The sequence below is a fragment of the Rattus norvegicus genome, chromosome 9, assembly GCF_021556685.1.
Source record: "Rattus norvegicus strain SHRSP/BbbUtx chromosome 9, alternate assembly SHRSP_T2T, whole genome shotgun sequence".
NCBI classification, from domain to species: Eukaryota; Metazoa; Chordata; class Mammalia; order Rodentia; family Muridae; genus Rattus; species Rattus norvegicus.
The window spans coordinates 74,483,850-74,507,786 of record NC_141542.1 but is presented as its reverse complement, the minus strand read 5'-3'; the positions used below and the strand labels follow the sequence as shown (position 1 = coordinate 74,507,786).

The window sequence follows — 23,937 nt, the reverse complement described above, 5'->3', positions numbered from 1 at the left end:
TGGGGCGGTAAACAGCTACAGCATGGACGTTTGGAAGGCAGAGAGTGGCCACACGTGTCAAGTATTATTTTACTAGGGATGGATACGCTGCCTTTATAGTTTCTATTCCCGTGCCTGGGAATCATAGAGGCTTTCACTCCTACCAGACTCTGAAAGGAGCTTTATCTGATGCAAGAGCAATATGGCTGATTCCATGTGTCAGCCCCAAAGACAACGTTGTGCTATAAGACTCATTTAGACATACAAATTATAGCTTTCTTAAGCCTGGAAGGAAAAAAGAGATGGAATTTGGTAGTGGTTATCCCTAGGGTGCAGGATTATAGGCAATTGTTTTCTTCTCTCTAATTTGCTTTCTAAACTTTCCATAATGAATGTGTATTATTTTAACGATTTAAAAAAAAAACCTTTTTCCTATCTCATATATTATTAACAACAATCTCATGCAGTAAAAAAGTGAGAAGGCTTAATCAAAAGCACTGGGGTTCAAATCCCAGCTTGTCCCATTCTGACCCTGATGCCCTTTGAAAAGTTACTCAGTAGCTCATCTTGCACACACCGGTGCCATGAGGACAGCATACATGCGTGGATGACAGACTTCCCAGATAACAAACGCTCAAGCTGTATGTTGGTATCTGTGGACTTGTGCCTTGGGCCAACTGTTCATAGAAAGGCTCTGAGTCAGACATTCCCCAGCAGTTAAAAAAATCCATAAATGACAGCAAGGCTTCAACTCCTCACCACCCCACATTTCATCCCGCTACAACCACTAGATTCCTACAGGCCAAGACCTCTGCTTTGGAGAAGCCTCCGTTTGCACTGGGTGGCAGCTCTTGTCAAAGGACAGAACAGCCAACAGCTGCATCGCCCCTCCAAGGCTCAGACAAAATGGTGGAAGAGAAATCGAGAAGAATGTTACGTGCTCAAAGACAGGACGACTGCTGTGAAATGTGGCAGTAAATGCTATTTGGTGGTTTCTACCCCACCTTAGATCATTTAGTCCATAAATAAAAAGACACAATGCCTTTATATTTATAATAAGCCTTAAAGCACTAGAGCTGGGCAGATATCAGCCCTCTTAGCTATTTTGTCTATTTCCCTGTTAATAACCCTGAGATATCACTTGCCGTGTTCCTCCTAGGCCACTCCTACTCCAACAGGCTGGTCCCCTAGCCATGCGCTCATGACCCACCTACCCCATGGTGGCCTCCTTCTTCCTCTTCTTGCCTCAGGGTCTCTCATCCTCTCTCCCAAGACCCCGACACCCAGGACCTCTAGACCCCCTTACACTCTTCTGTCCAGCTACGGGCTGTAGTCATCTTTATTAACCCATCAGGGGTGACTTGGGGGGCAAAGTTTACACAACCAAAGCTGGTATATGTGAGGGTGTGGAGCAGCCAGATCTCGGGGTGCAGAATTTAGCCTTTGAATGTAAGTAGCACCAGAGCAGCCCACTGCAGTGAAACCCCAACTTCTGGATGTGATATGACTCTTACACCAAGAAGCCACAGTAGCAGTGGCTGCCTGCATGAGGCCTCACAAGCCCGACACACCAACCTCCATTATGGGTTAAAGGGAATTTATGAGATCCTGTACTTTCTTAAGGAAACTTAGGCAGTTAATGGCTGCTGGAATGCGGGGTCCTATCTCTTGGTTGTACCACAATTAGTAAGTTGCCCTTGCTCAAGTGAAAAAAAAAACCCACAAGCAGCCCTAAATTAAACTCAGTGGGGCACACACAATTAGACGTGAAAGTAGGAAGGGGATTTTTCTACTAGAAGTGGTTTGTGGGGAGGGGAAGAAGAAAAATAACAGTGAGGGGAATATATCAAAGTACATCATATGCACGGATGAAATTGGGAAGGAATTCACGTTTAAAAATTAAAGCCAGAAGGAAGAAGTCCTCAGGTTGGGACAGAAGTTGGAGAAGGGTAGAGAAAGAAATCATAGCTACTGTAATCAATTTCAAGGCTTCACTTGTATTTTCTTACAATCAATGTGGGTAAAATGAATTATGAGATTGCTTAAATGAGAAGTAAGGAACAAAATTATAATTTTCTGGCATTCTTTTTAAAATATACGTTGATATTGTCATCCTATCTACCCAAAGACGGGTTGGTCAGCTAGGCTTATGATATAATATACCATATGTATATATGTATATTTATATCCAACAAAATATTGTGGTTGGGGGTATGCTGCCTTTGGATGTGTGCTGCTCTTGATTGCAGCAAGAAATATTGATTTAACTGCCTTTAATATCCAGGTATTGGTTGACATGTAGAAATGTAGAAATGAAAGATATCAAAATCACAAGTTTGATACACAAGTCAAATCCCATTTTGGCTCTCTCTCACAGTCGGTCCAAAGTCTTCTGCTGCCCTGGAATTGTGGACTGTAGATACTTCCCGAGTCATAGCAAAAATAAATAAATAAGAGAAAAAAAAGAAAAGAAGAAAAAGGGTTTTCATCCTAATGGGATCAGCTACATTAACGAGCACTGTTACAGAGCTTTGCGTAGTATAATTTACTATAGATAGTAGTATAATATAATTTATTATAGATAGTATACAGCAAGTGAAAAAGTTAGAAATGTCACCTTTCCCTTTTCTCAACTCTAAGTCACATCTTACAGTCTATGGAAGTGTCCTTGCTTCTTTTCCAACATCCGCTTTCTCCCTGGCCTTTAACCAGGCCCAGTACAGTGCGAACACTCAGGAAAGGTCTGCTGGAAAAATGGAGGAGATGAAGCTTTGGCACCAAAGCAAAGAAGGGAATTTCATGATAGTTTCCTGTGTGGAAGGAAAAGCAAAACCCAGACACAGCTCCAAAATGAGAACAGCAAGCAGGTTTAGGAGCCGCCAAGTGTGCCCAGCAAGTCCTGGGCCCTGTGGGCCTTGGGTCAGCTCCCCCGGGTCAAAGAGATTTGTTTAAAATATCTAGTACTTGGCTCCCACCCCTGAGGGACCTGACAGATGCATTTCAACCATTAATTATCTGTAGACTTCTTCATCAACATCCTACCACATAGCCCAATCAACAGTGGCCAGCGAACAAATCCCATCCTAGCCATTCCAGTGTGCAAGGAAATAAAGGCTGAGGGAGAAGGGAAGTGGGGTTTCTGATCCTGACATAAGGAGCATGAGGGGAAGATGGAGAGAGGGGGGGGAAGAGAGAGAGAGAGAGAGAGAGAGAGAGAGAGAGAGAGAGAGAGAGAGAGAGAGAGAGAGAGGAGAAGAAGAAGAAGAAGAAGAAGAAGAAGAAGAAGAAGAAGAAGAAGAAGAAGAAGAAGAAGAAGAAGAAGAAGAAGAAGAAGAAGAGGAAGAAGGAGGAGGAGGAGGAGGAGAAAGAAGGGAAGGAGGGAGGGAGAAAGAGACAGAGAGAGAGACAGAGACAGAGATACACAGAAACACACACACATACACAGAGAGACAGACACAGAGACAGAGAAGCAGAGACACAGAGAGAGACAGAGACAGAGAGACACACACAGAGAGACAGAGACAGACAAAGACATCCCATAGGTCTGCTTTTCCTGGTGTCCTAACTTCTCCATCTCTTTCCTGCCCTCCAGCAGCACAGTTATTTGAACAGCCCCAGCCTCCTGCAATTTTCTACAATGTCATCTTATCAGAATATTTCCCCCCCTTTTCCATTTTTCTTTGAGCCTTTATATTGAAAACTAAAATGCATATCAAATATGTTAGCTATGCTTCTATTTCAGGACAGCATAGTAAATCCAAACATCTATGTTTTAAATTTGAGGTGGAGTCTTGTGATACAGGTCTGGCTGTCCTAGAACTTCCCTGGATGGCCTCTAACTCATGAGTGATCTTACTGACTCTGGGATTATAGCTGTATGTCACTACACCAAGCTTAAGAGTCTACTTTTACAAAGGACTCCAGTATGTTCCAAAGACTGCTCTTTAAGACTCCATTTTAAATTTAAGTCTCCATCCTCGGATGGCTGTGCTTTAGGAATGAGTGTCCAACTTTTGAGAGATTCTAAGCTAGGCAGTTGGGGTTTTCAGAGCAGAGAAAAGGCCTGTGCCAGCCAGTATCACCTGATAAGGTAGCAAAGAGTCAGAAATGCCTGTGGGGTTGGACCTAGGGGAGGTACCTGATGAGTATATCTTTAAAATATAGCCACTGTTCTCCTGAAGATAGTTAAAACTGGCTCCTCTTTGAGGATGGTCTATGACCATTAACTAGTAACTAAGAAAACAAAGCACGGGAGAACTTCAGAGTCAGCCAAATGGGTCCTTCAGTATATTTGATCCTTCAAATGATCTGTGACTTTGCAGTCCCCACTGGCGAGTCAAGGACCTGGAGACATGGAAGGATAGCTCTTCGTCTGGTAGACTAAGTGATGGGTCCAATCTGTAGAAAAGAACTAAAGCTTGACTGGTTGGGCACTTCCCACCGATAAACGCCTCCGTATGGATGGAGACATTATCAACAGTCCCAGTGGTTAAAGGCGTTCTGTACAGATCCAAAACCTTCTGCCCAATGGGACTCTGAAGCGAACGCTTCTCCTTTTCAAGCATGAGAGTGGCTGGAGGAAGCAGAACAATGACAAGACAGAAGTGTGGGAGCTCAAGAGATGGAAGACCTCAAGAATTCAAAAGCCGAAGCTGGCTGTCCCGACGAGACAGCGGCTGGCTACAGCAAAGCATCTCTTACAGATGCAAGATTACAGCCAGCGTTTCTCTCTTCCTCACTGTTACTGGGAATTGGAATCTGCGGAATGACCAAGCACGATCACTCTGCCTCAGTTGCCCCTCTGTTAGGAAACGATGTAAGGTACTGACTGGCAATACCTGTGCCTTCTCCGTCATATTAATTACATGCTTTTCCTACAAGATTGGCTGCCACACTGCACTCTGTGAGTCAGATCTGAGAGCTGCCAAGATAAATGTTCCCGAAGCTGACTTTTTAAAATACGACTTGGCAGCTCGCGAACAGTTCTTTGGCGGTGGCGCACCCCAATATTCTTCTAGTTCCCCTGTACCTTTACTGATACTCAGAGTTATTCTCAACCCTCTTTCAGGTTGTACCGTCATATGGCTTAGGCTAATCAATACCAAACCAGCAAGAAGAGAAACGTGCAATTTCTTTTGACAGTATCAATTTATTCTGAGTGTCCTTAGTGCTTAATTCCTGAGCTGATTTATGTGAAGCACTCTGATTCCCGGGCAGATAAGTGATCCTGACCTCGTCCGTACAACGAAAACAAAGAAGTGTTTTGTTGTGTTGACTAAATAGATGTCTTCTACACGTGTGCCGCTTTCACCAAGTGATCATACCAAAGCCGCTTCCCTTGACTTAGCGCCTTATTTTAATGAGGCTCCATTCCAAGACCTATAAGAGCATCTGCCCACAAAGAGGAACTATACTGAGCAAGCCAATAGTTCCAGCCAAGTGTCCTATCTTTTACGTGGCACCCAGTGACATTTTGAAGAAAGCACAATAGTGACTATTCATGCTGCTGGCCTCCATGAGACAGGCATGAGTGCCTGGCAGACTGGAAAAGACTTGAGCTTCCTGACCAGACAGCTGACTGCATCCCTACCTCCACTACCTATCTGTGACCTGGGCAAGCAACATGCCTGCCCTCAGACCTCCTTCCTCTGAAAATTAGGGCTGATGGAGCTCCCTCAAAGAGACTGTGCAAGGGTGACAGGGGAACTCTACTGTCGAGAACACACAGCATATAATGTGGCCCGCTGGTAAATGTTAAAAAAATTCTTAAATCTCTTCTGTTTCCATAAAAATGCCATCAGTAGTCGATTAATCTTTGAATCTGTTATCTATGCACCAAAAATGAAGTATGGGATATTAACTGTGGTGTTCTTTTGGGTGGCAAAGAATTAGAAACGAGCAAACTATAGGGAAATGATACTCTTCGGGTGTATTCGTACAGTGAAATGTATGCAGTCATTTAAGTGTTTTCAAATACTTTGTGATGAGGAAATTTTGACCCAAGAATTTAAATGAATAAAGCAAGAAAAAGGACTCATCTAATAACTATAGCTCACGTGTATGCAGCACAGGCTATAGACCAAATGCCACACTCTTATTAATTCTAATAATAAATATGCACTATGACCAGCCCATTACATAGAAGTGGAAAAGAGATTTACAGAGTTCTGGAATTGCAGTCGCTATATAACAATAATTAGTAATATTAGTATTAGGACTAGAGTCTCAAAGTGGTAGAACTGAAACACTCCAGAGTGGGGGTATTGTTAGGGACTCAACCCAGGAACCCTTGAGTTACACCCTTAGGATTTAAAGCATTTTTAACTACTATTCTACACTGGTTCTTCAGCACTAACCTCTGTGCCTTTCATGAGGCTGTTGAGAAGGAACACACACACACACACACACACACACACACACACACACACACCCCACATCATGTACTCTTACAACCACCCCAAAATGTGTATCAGGAAAGCAAACACACCACGCTTCACCAGTGACCGACTCCAGGTGGTAAAATGTTAGCTGTGTTTTAACCTGTTTGCACGCATTTCTGTCTCTCCTAAAGTGAACAAATATGTATGTTCCCATATTTTTCACAAGAGAAAATGTGTGAGAATGCTTCCAAAACATTAATATGAATACCACTCTTTTAACGAGGCAAGATTCACGCCCTGACCATACATATGTATTTGAGTTCCTTGTGACTACTAGCCTTGTCCTCTTTTCTACATCTAGTCCAAGGGAAAGAGGAAAACATATAAAAGCATTTTGTGCAGTAATGAAAGCGCTGTGTGTTACTGGAGAGGTATTTGACATTAGTCTAAGAAGCCCAAGTTTTTTTTTTTCAAAGGGAAGAAACAAACAAACAAAGAAAGACTTTGCAAGTAAAACAGACTATTCTGCTTGGAGAAAACACATCCACAGTTGACACTATGCCGTCAACACAGTCTCTGTCACAGTCATGCCACCGATACTGTCATGGAGCATGTCTGTAGGTGCTAGCTTACTGTCTGGACCTGTCTCAGCCCCGTACTGTCTCTCCTAGGAGGTGTGAACATGACAACATGCTGGAGAGACACGTAAGGAATAATTTCCTGTCACTTCAGCGATTTGTTTTAAGAGCATGCTTCTGTGGAAATGAGATGAGTAACGTGCTAAGAAGCAATTTTCAGTCACTTTGTTTTCAAAAGAGAAAAAAGTAATGTAACCCAAAACTAATTCAGCCTTGTTTCGCTCACAAAAGGGATTCTTTAATGGGTAATAAACAGTCCAAGGTGAGTACCACTAAGGTGTTGAGCTAAGACACACCCTTGCCACACCCTCTTGACAAAAAAGGAAATGTGAGATCATCACACTAGGTATCTTATTTTTTTAAAAGTAACAAAATTCTCACGATGAAGTCTCTTGGAGCAATAGACAGACTGCAGGGGTTTAGAGCTGGGGTGGGGAAGGGGTAGAGGTGACTTAGTGACAGAGTCCTTGCCCAGTATATGGGAAAACCCTGGTTCCATTGCCCAAACCAAACCACAAACTCAAAGTCAATGAAAGTATCACTAGCAAACAAGTAAAAAACTAGATATCAAAACTGTCTTGATAATGAGGAAAAATAACTAGAAAACAACAACAAGCCTAGGGATAGGCGTACAACGATCGGAATGAATCCTCTGATTCAGAGTTGATGGCTCGGGCAGGGAAGGGTCCCAGCATTGTAGCAGGTCTTAAGAAAAAGACCCGGAACAGTGATTTGTCTTCACACATGAACTAGAGCTGTACTGGCCTTGGCTTACAAAGGAGGCCATCATGGAATCTGGCTAATGAAGATCGCCCACAGTGAAGGGAGCTAAGTAGTTCTGTGTTCTTTGCCCCTCAGAATCTTGGGCCCAGGATGCTAGAGTGGCCTTTGCCTTGCCACGGAATAGGCTGGTGCCTTCGGAGAACTCCAATGGCAGGAGGAAGGTTTCTACGTACTGTGAAGAAAAGCTCTTAAGAGATACTTTTGTCCACTTGTTCTCACAGTGGACAGCAGTGTGTCCACACTCCTACATGGTCCAACATTAAACAAGCTTCAGACCTAGGAGCACTGCCAGCTGCTGTCACTGGTGTTACCTGGCATCATTAGTGTGTGAAGTCCCCATTCCTAGATGGGTTCCAATAGGCGACTGTGGAAGTTCCTGCATTTGGTGGGACACTGGGACATGGTATTGAAAATCTCTTCCTGATTTCTTCTTAGAAACTTTTATGTGTGTGCTACAAGTACATTTTATATAAGCATTACCTAAATATGCCCTGCCTTAATCAATGGAGGAAGGGCATGCTTGAAATGCAACCCAAAATATGAAACGCTGTCAAAAGCTTGAAAATTATGAATTAGTATAGCTGTGGAAAACTGAGTTGGTGTTACTCACCACAACTGAAACAGTTCTTGCTCATGGATCATAGAACGAAAACCGAGTTGATTTTATTCAATGCTGCAGGCTAACATTAAACAATATTTTTACCCTATCCAGGCATGATGATACATGACTTTAATCCCATCGGGGAGGTAGAGGCAGGCTCTATGAGTTCGAGGCCACCCTGGTTGACATAGCAAGTTTCAAGCCTGCCATACACACACAGGGAGGCCCTATCTATACAAGGTTCTGGCGTTGGCATTGAGGCAATCAAACACAACAGGAGTCTGAAGGCCAGGAACATGCACTGAATCCAGTCCACCACTCAGATCTCATCAGCAAGACAGTGGTCCGGGCAACACCTCCCAGTTTCCCTTTTAAGGAATACAGAGCTGCCCCCACACACAGGCATAGCTGGCTTTCACGGTGGGCCATCACATCTGGACCCTCACTCTTCTGTCCGGAACGTCAGTCAGAAGGGTCCTGTGGTCAGGTACTAGCATTCGGTGCACTGTGCAAAAGTCAGCCTGCACTGAAGCAGCACTGCCTCTAATCAGAATCGCTCTCCTTTGATGTTCTAAAGCTTTTCTCTCCCTGTAAGCAACAAAGCTCCCAACAAAAGAACGTCCCCAGCACCCACAGCTAAGCAAAGAACAGGTTCCAACCAAATGAGTATAAAGAACTCTCCCTGCTCTCTAATTCTTTCATGAAGCTACCTTTTCAGGGTATTTTAGTGACTTCCTTTGTTTGTAATTTATCAGCAAAGAAAAACCTCCAGTTTATTTTGATGGCAGTGGACCTGACTATTCCAGGATTCAAAAGCCTGCTTTGCTTACTGTCAGAGGATCCTGGCAGAGGATGCAAACAGGCCTCCCCTCCCCATAGCTTCATGTTGCACCCACAATTCCAGATGAGAATTTTTCACAAATGCAAACCATTATACAGGCTTGGGCTTAAGTAAGAGGTGATGTTAGCTTCCTTATGATCCTTTCTTCACCAACATTCGTGAATTTGGGCTCCTTGGTCTGGATTTGTATTCTCTTTTATCAGCCTCTGGGAGGGGCTATAAAACTGTTCTCGCTAAGGAGCATGTGTAGCAAGCATAAGTCACCACTTGCATAGCGTGCAGGTTTGAGGCTCTGGGACTTTGTATTGTCTTATTTAGTCATAATGAAATCATGGCATAATGGTAGATATTGCTAATTTTGCTTAGCGGAATCAAAGTTCAGGAAGGCTAAATGTCTTGATCTAGCCCATATAGCCAGGCATCAAACCAAGACTTCCAAAGGTCCAACTTTGGCTTTAGGAAATACATTGGCTTTAGGAAAAAGGATAGATTTGTAATGTAGGTTTTCCATGTGCTAATGAAAGGAGACCATTGATATCTGAGGTGCCCTTTAGGAGTGTGGATTCTGAAATCACATAATGAAGGCAGCCGCTTTCCCTCTCCACCCTGCCTTCCGTCTGGAGGCACACACGCAGGTGGATCGTTTGTGAAAATGCATGATATAGTTGCCTCCTAGTTCCACGTACAGTACAAATGGGACCTAAACCGGCAGAGGGGTCACCTACGAAGTTATCTCTTGTCAGGCATCTGGAACTAGGGAAGTGTCAATGGTACAATGGTGTCAACATAGTTTTATCTCCCAAAGCTTCATGTACTGGGAACCTGGTCCAGAGTGTGGCAATGTTGGGGTTCTGGGGCCTTAGAAGGCGTTATAGAGCCTTTGGTCTTCCGGCTTCCTGTTTTAAGATACAGTCCCTTCCTCATACCCACATGCACTTCAGCCATCCTTTCTTGGCCAAAGTCAGAGCTGTGTTGTTTGAACTTTCAACCTCCTGAGCTGTGAGCTGAATAGGCCTTATGTGCCTCCTTAGGTGTTAACCACAACCAGGAAAAAAAAATGAACTAAGGCATCCGGCATGCAAGGAAGAGATTCCATTCTACGAATAATCTACTAAATGGTGGATAGCAATATCAAAATGATCAATGGGAAAGTCACAGACTCTGCTCTAGGGTCCTCGGCTCACAAACAGCACTGCTATCCCAAAGAGATACACCAGGATCTTCAGTCAGAATGGCTGCACAGGTGAGAGGAGGTAGAGGCCGACACAGACAGAAGACTTGACTGCTCAAGAACAAGGCTAAGCTATGCTTTCCAGAGCGAAACGCACGGTCACTGCATGGTGCGTCACCAAGGTAGAGTGGCACTCCTCTGCAAAAGTCCCAGAGGCTCTAAACATGGAACAAATGGCCGCACCCACATGATCGCTACCCCACTCGGCCCATGGGAGAAGATGTGTGACTTTCAAGGTTTTATTTCTGGTGTAGGAACATTTCCTCTTGACAACATCTTATACAAATGCTCACCAGGTAAAGCAAATCAAAACAGTTGCTCACAGAGAAATCCAGGACAGGAGGAAGGTCTTTTTAGAATTGTAGGGTTCCACGAGACACCATGCAGTCCCCCTCATGGCCTCTCCATGGCTGTCCCAGGAATCTAGTCCTCTGAAAATGTTCTCTTAAAAACTTGGTTTATCCCACCATGTTCTCCTACAGGGTTCTTTCCTCTTTCAACCTGACATGGAGCGCCATCATTTTCCCACCATGAATACATGAAGCTCTGCACGTCTCTTAAGACACAGCATACCATCTGCTGGGTCTTCCTGATAGCCCACAAACCCTTCTCCCAAAGCCTTTGGGGTTAATGGATGCACTGACAGTTTTCTTCAGTATCTGGCACAGGTTCCGTGAAGCACTTCCCAGCTTTTGGCATAGTATTGTTTGAAGCACGGTGACTGCATGCTATGCACACTATTGACTCTAAACCCTCTGATTCATGAACTGGCTCAGGATCTTAAGAGGTAAAGAACTGGAAGACTGAGTCTTAACCCATCAGGAAGGACTGAGATCTCACGGCTCGGCATCTCTCCTGGTTCCTCACAAGGAGGGGGCTTCCAGGAGAGAGCCTTCACTTTCTCTTCTGTCTACCTCAAGCCCTCCCTTCCTACACCACCGGACTCCTAATCCCATAACTGAGGAGGCCTGGGAAAACAGTGCATCTGCACTTTCTCCGCTGTGCATGCTGTATGTAAGACTCTGGGCTATGGTGTTCAGAATCCGTCTCTCTGATTCTGAATCTTATCTAAAGCACTTTATACCTCTGGATTTAAGAAACTGAGCAACCAATGCTTCCCTGTACTATGGAGCTGACTTAATCTTTCCAAAGGCTCATGGGTTGAGCTTGTTCCAGTTCCCAGGAAGGCAGAAATATTCTGTAGTGATATTGTCTAATAAAATTACAGTACAACCCACACAGGTGATCTCAAATTTTCTAGTAGCTAGGCTAAAACAATGAGAAGTTAGTTTATATAATCCATTTTATTAACTGACTATATACAAAATATTTATATCTCAATATCTAATCAAAGTTAAACTAACGAGGGGCTTATTCAGTGCACAAGCATAAGAGACTGAAATCAACCTCTGGCACTCATGTGAAAAAGCCAGGCATAGAAGTGTGCATAGAAATGTAATCCCAGAGCCGGGGAGGCAGAGACAGAAGGATTGGCCGTCGGACACAGCTCAGTCAGTAAGCTGTAGGCTTAGTGAGAGATCCTGTCTCAAACAATAAGGTGGAGTATGGTTGAGGAAGACATCCAAGGTCAACTTCTAGACTCCACATTTACACGCATACACACGCATATACACACTTATTATGACATACTTTAAAACCACCTCTTTGTCCCATAAAGTCTTCTTTTGCATTCCCAGAGCATCAGACTGTGAACCAACCATGTTTCAGGTGCTCCCTAGGCACAGGCAGTGGGAGTAGGGTAGGTATTATGGTACTGAACCCACAGTTCTGTATTCTCTCCTCTGTCCCAATGCCTCCCACCATTTCTTTCTATAATAACACGTTTCCTTTACTAAGGATGCTGGGATGGACGCAGACAGCAGGGCCCAGGATCATTAGAAGTGATGGATACACACTTGAAAGGAAGGGCCTGAGTCATAAAGGAGCTTTTGTGCTCTGCCAGGGAGCTTATGCTCTCTCCTCAGCTACAGTCACCATGCTGAAGGGTTTTAAGTGAAGAGCCATGATTAGATTGGCCTTTTAGAAAAGCAGTACTGTGAGGAACTGATTGGAAGTAAGCCAGACAGAAGCAGAGAGACCAGAATAAAACTCAAGAGAAAGACTGACAACCTGACCCAACACAGCAATGGGAGTCACTGTAGAGAAAGGAGAGGGCAGACTCTGGGGAGTTTTAAAGGATGGTCACCTGGCTTCTACCAGGGCAGTGGTCAAGAAAAAGCAGATAGGGAAGAGAGGCTTCTAGGGTGACTCCTCCTTGCTGAAGTGGCTTCACTAAGCCAGAGAACACAGAGTCCTACACTGGCTTGCAGTCAGATCTAATTGTGGACTCAGTTAGTTGATAGTACTTGAGACAATAGTAGAAAAGGCTCTGGGCTAGACACACAGATTTAAGAATCACTGGCAGGCAGAAGCAAAACACAGGAGCTGCTGCAGGATAAATTCGAAGAGTAAGCAGAGGAGGAACTCCAAAGAATGCTGAGGCCGGAAAAGAGAGGAGGGGCTCTAGCATAATTCCACATCAAGGCAGTTTTCTTCTTCCTTTTTCTGCATATCATTCATAAATCAGATCGGAGGTACAAAGAATTCACTAGTTTGTTAATGCTGCTGCTGCTGCTGCTGCTGTTGTTGTTTCTGGAACACCGAGGCTGTGGGTTTTTCTCCACTGCAGGTCTTTTCACACACCTGTGGCAGTCCCCTGACCATCAATGAGGACCTGTCACTCACCTGCAGAAGCACAGTCACAGGGAGTTCACTGTGGCTAACAGTCATTGAGTGGTCAGTGTCTGTAAAGCTGATAGATGCTTTCAGTGTCATTAATGCACCACTCTCAGGGTGCTGTGTGCAAAGGCAGGTGTCAGGGGTGGGGGGTGGGGTGGGGGTGGGGGTCAGACACCAAGCAGAGTATCCAACACTTAGCAACTTTTCAGTCAGGTTCTGTAACTTCCCTGAGCTCTAGTGTTCCCATCTCTAAAGGGCATATAAACTCCAGCTCGCAAGTTCATTGCCAAGTTGAAATTTGTAAGTGATAAAACTGTGGTAACTATGTTCAGTTGGTTCTGGATCTCTGGGAACCAGGCGCCACTAACAATGAGTTAGTACCTTGCCACAGTACCTTGTTCACTGCAGAGGATTAAGCAATCGACCTTTTAAATGGAGATGTATATTTTTGTATCCTTTCTTCAGCACGGAACGTATTTGGTTCCTGTGCTCAGACTGCCTGGGTTTAACGCATCCGTTATAAACTGCTATCAACTTTTCTGGACTTGTGTTTTGCTTTTCAGTAAAACAGGGCTTCTATGAACCCCCAGCACTATCTGGGGACAAAGGGACATAGTACGTGTAAGTAAGTAAGACACCACCTTATAGAGTAAGGTGCTTGGACACATGTTGAACGACCGGTGTTTTCCCACCTCATAAAATGGAACAATGTCTGACATACAACTTCCCTTGAAGCCTCAAGCCTGAGGTTGGTAAACACTGCTCCTACCTTCAGAGTCCGTGAGGGTAGTTGTACAGGATCAACCCCGGCCTCTACATTAACCGTGTGCTGACGCATTCCCAGCACTCCAGTAGAGGCTCTGGGAAGTGTCCAGCCTTGGCTGCTTGGGCCCACAATCTGAGAGACCTCATTACTTACTCATCCCTGGGCAACTGTCAGCTTTTGTGACATTCATCATATAGGAGGTCCTCCTGAGCATTCTGAGTGGGTCGTGCACAAACCAGAGGTATACTGAGTTACACAGTGTATGGGGCTTGTTCTGTGCTTTATTTCATGGTCAGTTCAGAACCTGGCATCACACAGGATTGCAGGAGGCATCTATATACACTTTAGCTTCTGTTAGCGAACACGTCACACCACCAGTACCCAGAACTCTAGGTGGGTTTCATCGTAGGACCCGGCGGAATGAAACAGAGGGCTGGTGTCAGAAGAGAGTTTTTAAAATATAGGGAATTGAGTTTCCATTCCACACAGACCCTTTCTCTCCCCCATTATATTCCCAACAATAGCCACTGGAATTCTATCCAATTCCTTTGGAAATCAGCCCAAACAACCTTCCATCCACAAGCTTCCCCTCGGAACTCCCTTAGGCTTCTAACTCTGATGCCTGTTATGTGACATGCTAGAGCAAACCCTTCAAAGAAAGGACACCTTCTGCAAAGTGAGTCTTAAAAATAAACTTAAAGACCTGGACTTTGCCTAGAATACACGCTAATGCAGTGGTTCTCAACCTAGGTCTAGATCTCCTTCAGGGAGGGTCAAATGACCCATCCACAAGGGTCACCTAAGACCACTGGAAAACACAGATAATTACATTAGGATTCCCAACAGTAGCAGAATTACAGTTATGAGGAGCAAAATTATAGTTATGAGGTAGCAACAAAAATAATGCTTTGGTTGGGGGGGCCAGGGGTGTCACCACAACATGAAGGTTGAGAATCATTGCTCTGGTGGAGGTGGCAAGCTCTTTGCCTCACTTTTCACTCTCAGACGGATTCCAGAGGATTCTCCTCTAGTTTAAAGGGATGCTTTTAACTGAAAGGGCTGGCCTTATATAGTCTGGAGTTTTAAGGTCAATTAACAGGATCTTTATGTAACTGATGGCTTTAGCCTGATTATTTTACATATAAAACACTGGCATTAAGCCTGATGCTTTTCATTTTTGCTCACTCCCGGGACCCATCATCCCACCTTAAAATAACTGCGGCCTCCTCAACTCCAAGTCACAACTGCCAGACTCCATCATCTTCTCAACCCTGGAAATGCCAAGTCCTCAGAACCTCACAGCTGATGAATGGAGGGACTGATGAGAACCACCCAAGAAAGCCGAGGAAAACAACTTGGCAGATGCCACCTTCCAATGCCTGACCCTTTCATCCAATGTCAACATTAAGTTCTGGTAATGAACATTTATTGAGGTCGTGACTAAAAGTCAGGCTGTAGTTAGGCCCTTGGCTTACTTGTGAGCAAGGCAGAGATGGTACTGAAGCCGGAGATTTAAGGACAACCCTCTTCTAGCTTATACATCTACAGGGGCATCTGGTAAACACAAACGGCTATAACTGTTTCAGGTACAGGGTATATTGACCTTCAAGAAGCTTGCAGTCTACCAGTGAATGCAAGAAGTAGCAGTGTAGGAGAACTCTAAGCAAGGGCCTAAACTTAGGAAGGATGCAGACAGAAGGGTAGAAGAAGAACCAACAACGGCAACATGACCAGGATCTGACTTTGAGGACTGGTTGGTCACTGGGAAACAGGCACAAACAGAGAGGAAGAAAGGAAAATGAGCAGGGCAGAAGGGCAGAAGGGCAGAAGGGCAGAGGGCAGAAGGGCAGAGGGCAGAAGGGCAGAGGGCAGAAGGGCAGAGGGCAGAAGGGCAGAGGGCAGAAGGGCAGAGGGCAGAAGGGCAGAAAGGCAGAAGGGCAGAGGGCAGAAGGGCAGAGGGCAGAAGGGCAGAAAGGCAGAAGGGAAGAGGGCAGAAGGGCAGAAGGGCAGAGGGAAGAGGGCAAAGGGCAGAGGGCAGAAGGAGACAAGCAAAGGAACAGAGGTTCATGTTTGAAAGAAGTAGGAAATAAAACAATTAGGGCAAGAGTATAAAATACATGAAAAACAGACTGGGAAGTTGGGCCTTATGCCAACCAAGAGTAGGAAGACAAGGTATTTGAACTTGTAAACTCAGTGCCTTAGAAAAATATCCCCTAACTTGCTAAACATCAGTGCTCATTCTAGTTTACTTTACACATACTCAGGACATATATATTAGCTTACTGATGGACAAAACCTTTTGACACAGGGACTAGTTTATAAACAAGTGTTTAATTTGCACAGTGTATTGTGTGCTTACATCTAAAGCCACTAGAAACATAGAAGAGGCACCTGGACTTTCAACATTATGAGAAAATTTTGTCGCCTACACTGCTTATACTAGAGAATTGTACAGCAATACCAACAAATAAATATCCTAAGTTAGTTACAATTCTGTGTTGGGTGCCATTCAAAGCTATCCTGTCCCACATGGGGCCTACTGGCCGCAGGTTAGAAGGTCGTCTTCCTCCTGACATAAGGCTCCCTAGAAGCTGTCACTCAAGGCTACAACTCAGCATCCCAAGGGAGTGTCACACTGCTTATCATCACCCTGGGGAGAGAATGAAAATTCAGAGTATGGTTTCCGCTGAACACACATCGCATTTTCACCACACAAAGCTGAAAAACTTAAGTCAGAGCGTCCTCATTTAGGGAGCATCTTGCATCGAAAAGAGTGGTGGCTTTGAGTCAATTAAGCCCAAGCTCACCACAGACAGATTTCCTGTAGAATATCTTGGAGAAGCATTCTCAAGAGATGCATGTTTGTGAAAGGTTGTGGCGGTGGAAAAGCATGGGTTGGGGGACTCAATGGCAAAGAGAGGAAGATGGGGAGGGCTGTAAAAATCGCTAGCAGACAGCAAAGGCTGAGGGCATGGGCTCCAAGGAGGAATGGGGGACAAAAAGGAAATGTAGTTGTCTTTGTCAGAGTTTCTATCCCTGCACAAACATCAGGACCAAGAAGCAAGTTGGGGAGGAAAGGGTTTATTCAGCTTACACTTCCACATTGCTGTTCATCACCAAAGAGAGTCAGGACTGGAACTCAAGCAGGTCAGGAAGCAGGAGCTGATGCAGAGGCCATGGAGGGATGTTTCTTGCTGGCTTGCTTCCCTGGGGCTTACTCAGCTTGCTCTCTTGTAGAACCCAAGTCCACTAGGGACAGCACCACCCACAATGGGCTGGGTCCTTCCCCTCTTGATCACTAGTTGAGAAAATGCCTTACAGCTGGGTCTCATGGAGCCATTTCCTTAACTGAGGCTCCTTTTGCTGTGATAACCCCAGCTTGTGTCAAGTTGACACACGAAGCCAGCCGGTACAGCAGGGCAGTCTACTGGGAGAAATTGTCACAGGAAAAGGTTAACAAGATCTAATACAGTTTCCTATTTGGAAAAATGGAAGGGATTCCTTGATCAGGTGATCCAGAGAAACCATAAAGTATTAAGAAACAGAAGGGCCGTTCACCGCCAAAGGCACACATTTAGTAGAAGCTGTGAAGAAATGTGTTATCGTGCCTGTAACCTGTAGCCTTTGGCCCGAGACTAGACAATCACCACGAAAAGTCTGTTATGCAACAGATAAACAGGAATGGGAGTTATCAGTACTACAGCTCACCATCTGCTGTGATCGAAGGGTAGATAATGTTCAAGAAATTTTGTAAGAAGTAGACGCTATCAAATAGGCATTGTGGAAGTGCTACATACTGTAGACACACACCTTCACAGACCATTTTTCTCTGCCAAGGTACTTGGGGGGTCCTAACCATTAAAATACACAGAATGGATAAATCTTGGTAGGAAATCAACATATGGCCTATTTATATAACGAGCTTCACAACTCTAAATTAGCCATTTTGATGTGTTACGGAAATAACACCTTCCTAACAGTTGTCTGCAAAAGAGGAAAGGGAAGAAAAGGTTTTTTTCTCCTATAATGTTTACTGTTTCCTTTACTTGTTTGTATAATGAAAATTCCATTTTAAGTATGCGATTCCATTTGACAGTGGAGTGGTGGGAGAAGTAACTGATTAGGTGAATTACGCCCAACCATTCAGAGATCAATGAACACAACCACTTGGTATTTGCCCTCCCCTCCTGTGTCTTGCGTATAGACGCTCCTGTTCCGTGTATACACATAGATTAGATTATCACAATTACGACACAGTGAAAGTACCAGAGGTGGTACCAGGGAAGGGAGACCACAGAGCAGTGACAAAGCAGTACCCATCAGATACATACAGAATGTACTCTCTCCTCCCGTGGGGAGACCAGTGGCAGCAGCTGAAGATTGACCATAAGCAGCTTCTACCTCTTCCATTTGATCTAAACTGGAATGGATACTTCTTATCCTGACTTATTCCCTAAGTCAGTTAACTACAGTTCTGTCAGGGTCCTCAAGGGAAGACCGCCTTTGCCTGCCCCCAAACTCAACCATCAATGAACACCCACTGTTAACAATGGTGCTAGCCTCTGACTGTAGACTATGAAACTGATTTTTTTTTTTTAGGACCAAAAGCGAGGCGTTTCTAAGGCTTACCTCCCACTTCCATGAGAGGTGACCTACCTGGCTGGCTTCTCTGACTGCCACGCTGTGCCTTAAGTATCTGTTCCTTTGATCACCTCTTTCCACAATGGCCACTCCAAATTAGTATGAGCAGAGAAACTAGCAATTGAAGACTTGGGGGGGGGGCTCCCCACAACAAAATGGACACAAAGGAAGTCCTAGCCGCTTTGCTTGAGTAAATTAGCACATTACCTAAATGGATTTCTAGGCAATCATTTAATATTTCAGAAATTAAAGAACAAAAATTGCCAATTAATACACCCCCTTTCCAGATGTTCAGTGCCCCCCATCTCCTAAATATTCTCTGCATTCAAGTTAATTGTATTTTTATGCAAATTCTCTTTTTGGAGCTAGTGGTGTGTGTGTGTGTGTGTGTGTGTGTGTGTGTGTGTGTGTGTGTTTAAAACCATACGAAATCTGACATGTTTTCTGTTCTGTTGCTCCACAGAAAAAGGTTTTTAACCCAGCTTGAGTTTATTTCAAAACTCTAATTAGAGACTAAAGTAGTATTTGCCTTGTCCAAATAGAAAATCATTCCCAAAGTTGATTTTTTTTCTAGTTAAAAAAAAAAAAAAACCAACAAACACCAGATACAGATTTTTTTTTTAAAGCATTACAGTTCCTTGATAAGACTGCCTCCCACTTCACAGAACACTGCTTTCTGGTTAAGTAACACAATTTTATAAGGCTCATAAAATATTTTATCCAGAAGGCAACTTTAAAAGAGTTTTTTCAAAATAATTGGTTTTACTACTTGAATAGTCCTTTTCTATTTCTGACTTCCTGTCCTCTCTTTTCTCTGCCATATTGCACATCTGCTTACTCTCTGGAAAACAGAGTCTGGGTAGCAATGAATGCTCCTCTAAAACAAAACTGAATGACAGTATAAAGACCACACGACCTTACTCTTTCTCTGCAGATTCTAAAATTTCCGTGCCCTCCAGAAAATCTTCGGGGCTGCAAAGGGGTCAGATACTTTAGTATTTTAAATAAGCAAGTAAAATACTGCATGTTTTATGAAAGGAAAGGACGTCGCTGTGGTTGAAGTTCAAGGGTTTTCGCTAGTCTCACACTATGGAGATTGCACTGCACTCAAAACAAAATGCTGTCCAGAAAGAATCTTTAATGAGCGTGTCGGGTCTCCACAACCTTGGCACCTGCTTTAAAACCAGGACCGCTGAGAGCCTAAATCTCATCAAGTTCACAAACGCCAACCCCACTGCGCACTGGAAGGCTCCACTTGCAAGGAGGGGAAGGAAAGAATGGGAGGTTTGCGTCGCATCCCGGTCCAGGTGAAGGCTGAATCCTTCACCCGAGTGTCCGCAGTAAACGCGGAACTCCCAGCAGAGCGCCAGAAGCTCTGCGATCTCCCCAGACACGCAAAACTCAAGTTGTCTCCGCGCCCCGGAAACGACCCTCGCTCTGGGCTGCAGTCCGCGGCGCCCGCGGGGGGCTTTTCCACCCAGACCCGGCGATGACACCGCTCGGTTCCGCGGCCCGGGCGCCCGCTCCCGCCTGCCCTGCGCGCCCTCGCCGCGCGCACGCGAATGCTGGGACCCAATCCCGCGGGCACCGAGGGGTGCGGGGTGCTCGGGACCAGCGGCCCCGCTCCGGCCAGGCAGCTAGGCGCCACGGAGCTGGAGCGCAGGGGGGCGCCCGCACGGAGCAGGGCGGGCCCGGTCCGCGTTCGGCTTCGCCGCTGTCCCCACCACCCGCTGGGGGAAAGGCAACGACGGCGACCTCCGCGTCCGGTCGGCCGAGCGCGGGCCACACCCAGCGTCCCCGGAGGCGGCCTCCGGGGGCTCGGGTGGTCGATCGCCCTCACCCTGGCCGCGCAGGCCCGGGTGAGCCGCCCGTCCCGGGGATCCCGGCTTACCTCGGTGCGAGTGCGGCCGCTCTGTCCCGGGCCGGGGCGCAGCGCTGGCGGCCCCTGCGGCGCGGAGGGCGAGCGGAGGGAGAGCGGCGGCAGGGCCGCTGGGCCAGCGGGCGGGCTGGATTCCTTCACTGCCTCAACTCCGCGCCGCCAGCCCCACGCAGGGACACTCCCGCCCGCACAGCCGCCCCCGCCCCGCGGCCGCCCGCCCCTCCGTGTCACTCACCAGGAGCACACACCCCGCCGGCGCCCCTCGCTCGGGCTTGCACACACGCCGCCGATCACGCCTCCCTGGGTTTTGTATCCGTTCACACGCACGTTCTGACACGGATCCCGTCCCTCCACACGCCCTCCCTAGCTCCTTTCCCACCCTACTTTCTAGATGAATCCCCCATACAGCTTCCGCACTTCGCTGGCTTGCCCCGCACCAACCTCCTCCCCTTCCCCTCCAAACCTCCACCTACCCTAAACTGCCCACTACCCTCCAAACACGGGGCACTACCAGCGCAAAGAGCAAGAGAATCGTTCTTCCCTACCGAGGAAAACGAACTTTGCTGCCCCAGTACCGTCTGCAAAGGCAAGATGCTTCTCACGACAGAAGGTAGTAATGCTTTCTGGGAGTGAGCCAAGCTCAAATGTAAACAAAGATAGCTTATTCGGAAATGCCGCGGAAAATCAGGCCCGGGGATGAGCACTGGCGGCTCAGCCCGACCTTTGAAATCAGACTGAGCTGAAGTGTTCTGGCCCCTCGCCCTCGCTCCAGGTCTCACGCGGGGTTCTAATCGTGCGTGATCACCCACCGAGCTGCCCCGAGCCTCCCGTGGCATCCGCCAGTGGTGTTTCTGCCTGGGAGTGCAGTAGTCGGGAGAGGAAAGGCAAGCATTATTCATGATGGACGCACTTTAGATCGCACACCTCTTCCAGAGGCAGCAGAGGGAAATGCAGGCTGCTCTCAGGTTTATTTTTGAAGGGTAACTTCCTAGCCGCCTTTTCTCTGGGCAGTTACTGTTCCTCAGGGGCTTCGCGGCTCTCAGAGCCCTCCACAAATATCAAACCAGTCGGTTTCGCTTCTCAAGCTCAGAACAGCAGGATTGTATTCCACTTAGGAGAGTCGTGATTTGAAACGAATTACACTTTCAGGTAACATCGGATCTACAATACATCATAGCCCAGTTGACAAAGGTCACTTTTGTTAAAAGAAGAGCTGAAAGGAAATAACTCATTTTGGTACCTGGCTGGGGGGGGGGGGGTGTCCTACCTCATAGGCTGGATTGGTGAATGAGTAGACTTTAGTATCTGATCCATTCCTTTAGATAACCTCAGCAGGAGGTATGGGCTCTGTCTGCCTTTTTGCAGATTAGGAGAGGAGCAAGTTAAATAGCTTGCCTAAGTTTATAACTAGTAACTAGAGGAAGAATTTCAAGCCAGTCAGGCCCTATCTTTGCAGCCAGCTCCTGTACAAGTCAAGGACAAATGGCATCCTATTGCTTATTGAATTTAGAAGAATTAATTAGTAAGTTGGAATGATTCAACTCAGAGTGTAGTGCGCATTTCAGGGCTTCCTGCGAAGTAAGTCATTTTAAGTTTTGAGAGAAGGTTCCCCCATGACTAGAATTCGAAAACAAGTAATAAATTATCACTTCCCTCAGGATGGGCTTTGGAAATAACACTGAACACGGGCTTCATTCCTTTCTTCTACCACTTCATAACCTTCCCGGGGACTCCAAATCCAACTTGCTTACTGAAGTCTGACAGAAAAATGCTTTCAAGACCAGAGGGATGAAAGGGTTTTCAGAAGCCAGACCTGGCCTTTTCATATTTGAGGGTGGCTTTCCAGTAAGTCATACCTATAATAATAACCGCTTTGTGGGCCAAGAGCAGAGAAGTCAAAACGTGGGACTGATGTAAAAACAGAGCAACAGTTAGCTACAGCATGACAAATCCGACTCCAACTCATCTCCAGGGGGGTGGAGGCCCAGCCCAGGAAAGAGCAAGATCGAGATAACCAAAGGGAAACAATAGTATCTTTCAGGGGTTAGACACCACCCAGCAAAAGAAGTCAGAATGCTGAACGTTTCATAGGTAGTTTCAAATCAAACTTAGCCCTTTGGTTGCTCAAACTAATTAGTCTGAAATCAGTAAAAGTTGAGGTTTAAGGCGGTTGCTGAGTGAAAGCTTCTTACACATCAAAGGACTAATAAGACTTGCTGAGTCAGGCGTAAACGATTTTTAAAATCATATGAACTAGATCGCACTAATGTCACCTGGAGAGCTAAAAACCCAAAGAAATGGAATGTGAGGGGGGAAAAAAAGACAAATTTGTATTTTTAAGTAGATGTCCGAAGGTCGTTTGAAAAAAGTACATTGTTTGAAATAATAACCAGGAGGTTATGTCAGTGACTCTCTTCAGAATTATTCTGTAAAATTATAATCCACGAGTCTCATTGTACTGTTTTATTGACTAAACTTAAAAGACAAAGACCTTTCCGAAGCAAAGAAATAGCACAGCAAATGTCTAAATGTTTAAGGGCAAAGGGTGTCGGTTTATATGGCCTAATGTTTATATTTTTAAAATGGTATTTTAAATCTGCAGCTACCGCTTCCTTCCGTGTTGTCTCCTTCACCTTCTACCCAGTGTGCTCCACTGTAAGCATGGGGGTCAGTAAAGCTGACTGAACAGTATTGATTTCCATAAAATGTCACATTCTCAGCTTTTCAATCCCCATTGTTCTGGGTCCCCGAGTCTGTGGGTGTGGGTCATTCAGAGCAAGGTACACCTTCAGGCCAGTCAGCTTAAGGCATTCATCAATTGCACAGTACCCCTTCGAAGGTCAGTATCTGAGTGAGTGGCATAGACAGGGAATGAAGTAGCTGCTGGGCTCCAGGGCACCAGGCAGCATTTGCCCAGATGGGGCTTGGCTACCATAGAGACATCCTGGACTTTGACTGGGTACAGTCACTGGGTAGGATCCAGGTTATCTTCCTCGGGGAGGTGATGGACAAACCATACCTGTTTGCAGATATTCCAGCTCTTCAGTTGATGGGATTTCACCCCTTTGTTTGGCTGGATCACGGCCCCGAGCTTGCTCGAGGCAATGACGTGGATGGTGGTGATTGGAGGCGTAACTGGGAGAGTGCACAGATCTCCATGTCATCTCCTTCCATTACCTGGAACGGAGGTGCATAGAGGTAGCAGCTCCACCAGCCAGGAGCCAGTGAGGACACTGAGCAGTGCCATGTCTATGGCCTTTAGTGGACACATATACAAGTAAGGCACAGAACTTGTTCTGAGCCACTGAGTCCTTTGCTTCTTCGTTACAATCTGTGCCACTTTGGTTACAAGTAGGGAGTTAGTGTAACCATCCCGCAATAATGAAGATACTCTAAAGGGAAGCAGTGTTCTCCCCACCAGGGATCAGACTATGGAAACAATAGTCCCCAAGGAATTAG

General features: G+C 45.8%; 1 protein-coding gene across 30 annotated transcripts in view; it reads right to left on the bottom strand.

Annotated features, from left to right (window-relative positions):
* Spats2l (spermatogenesis associated, serine-rich 2-like) overlaps positions 1-21,416 on the bottom strand; it is a 173,678-nt gene extending 152,262 nt beyond the window's left edge. For 6 of the 30 annotated variants that reach the window (XM_087566168.1, XM_087566175.1, XM_087566179.1 and 3 more), the window contains exon 1: positions 20,714-20,760. Coding sequence is in view for 7 of the 30 variants with exons in the window: in XM_087566160.1 (XP_087422286.1) it covers positions 21,024-21,377 (354 nt within the window). In the remaining 23 variants the exon portion in view is untranslated. 30 annotated transcript variants of the gene reach the window in all.
* Positions 21,417-23,937: the final 2,521 nt, after the last annotated feature.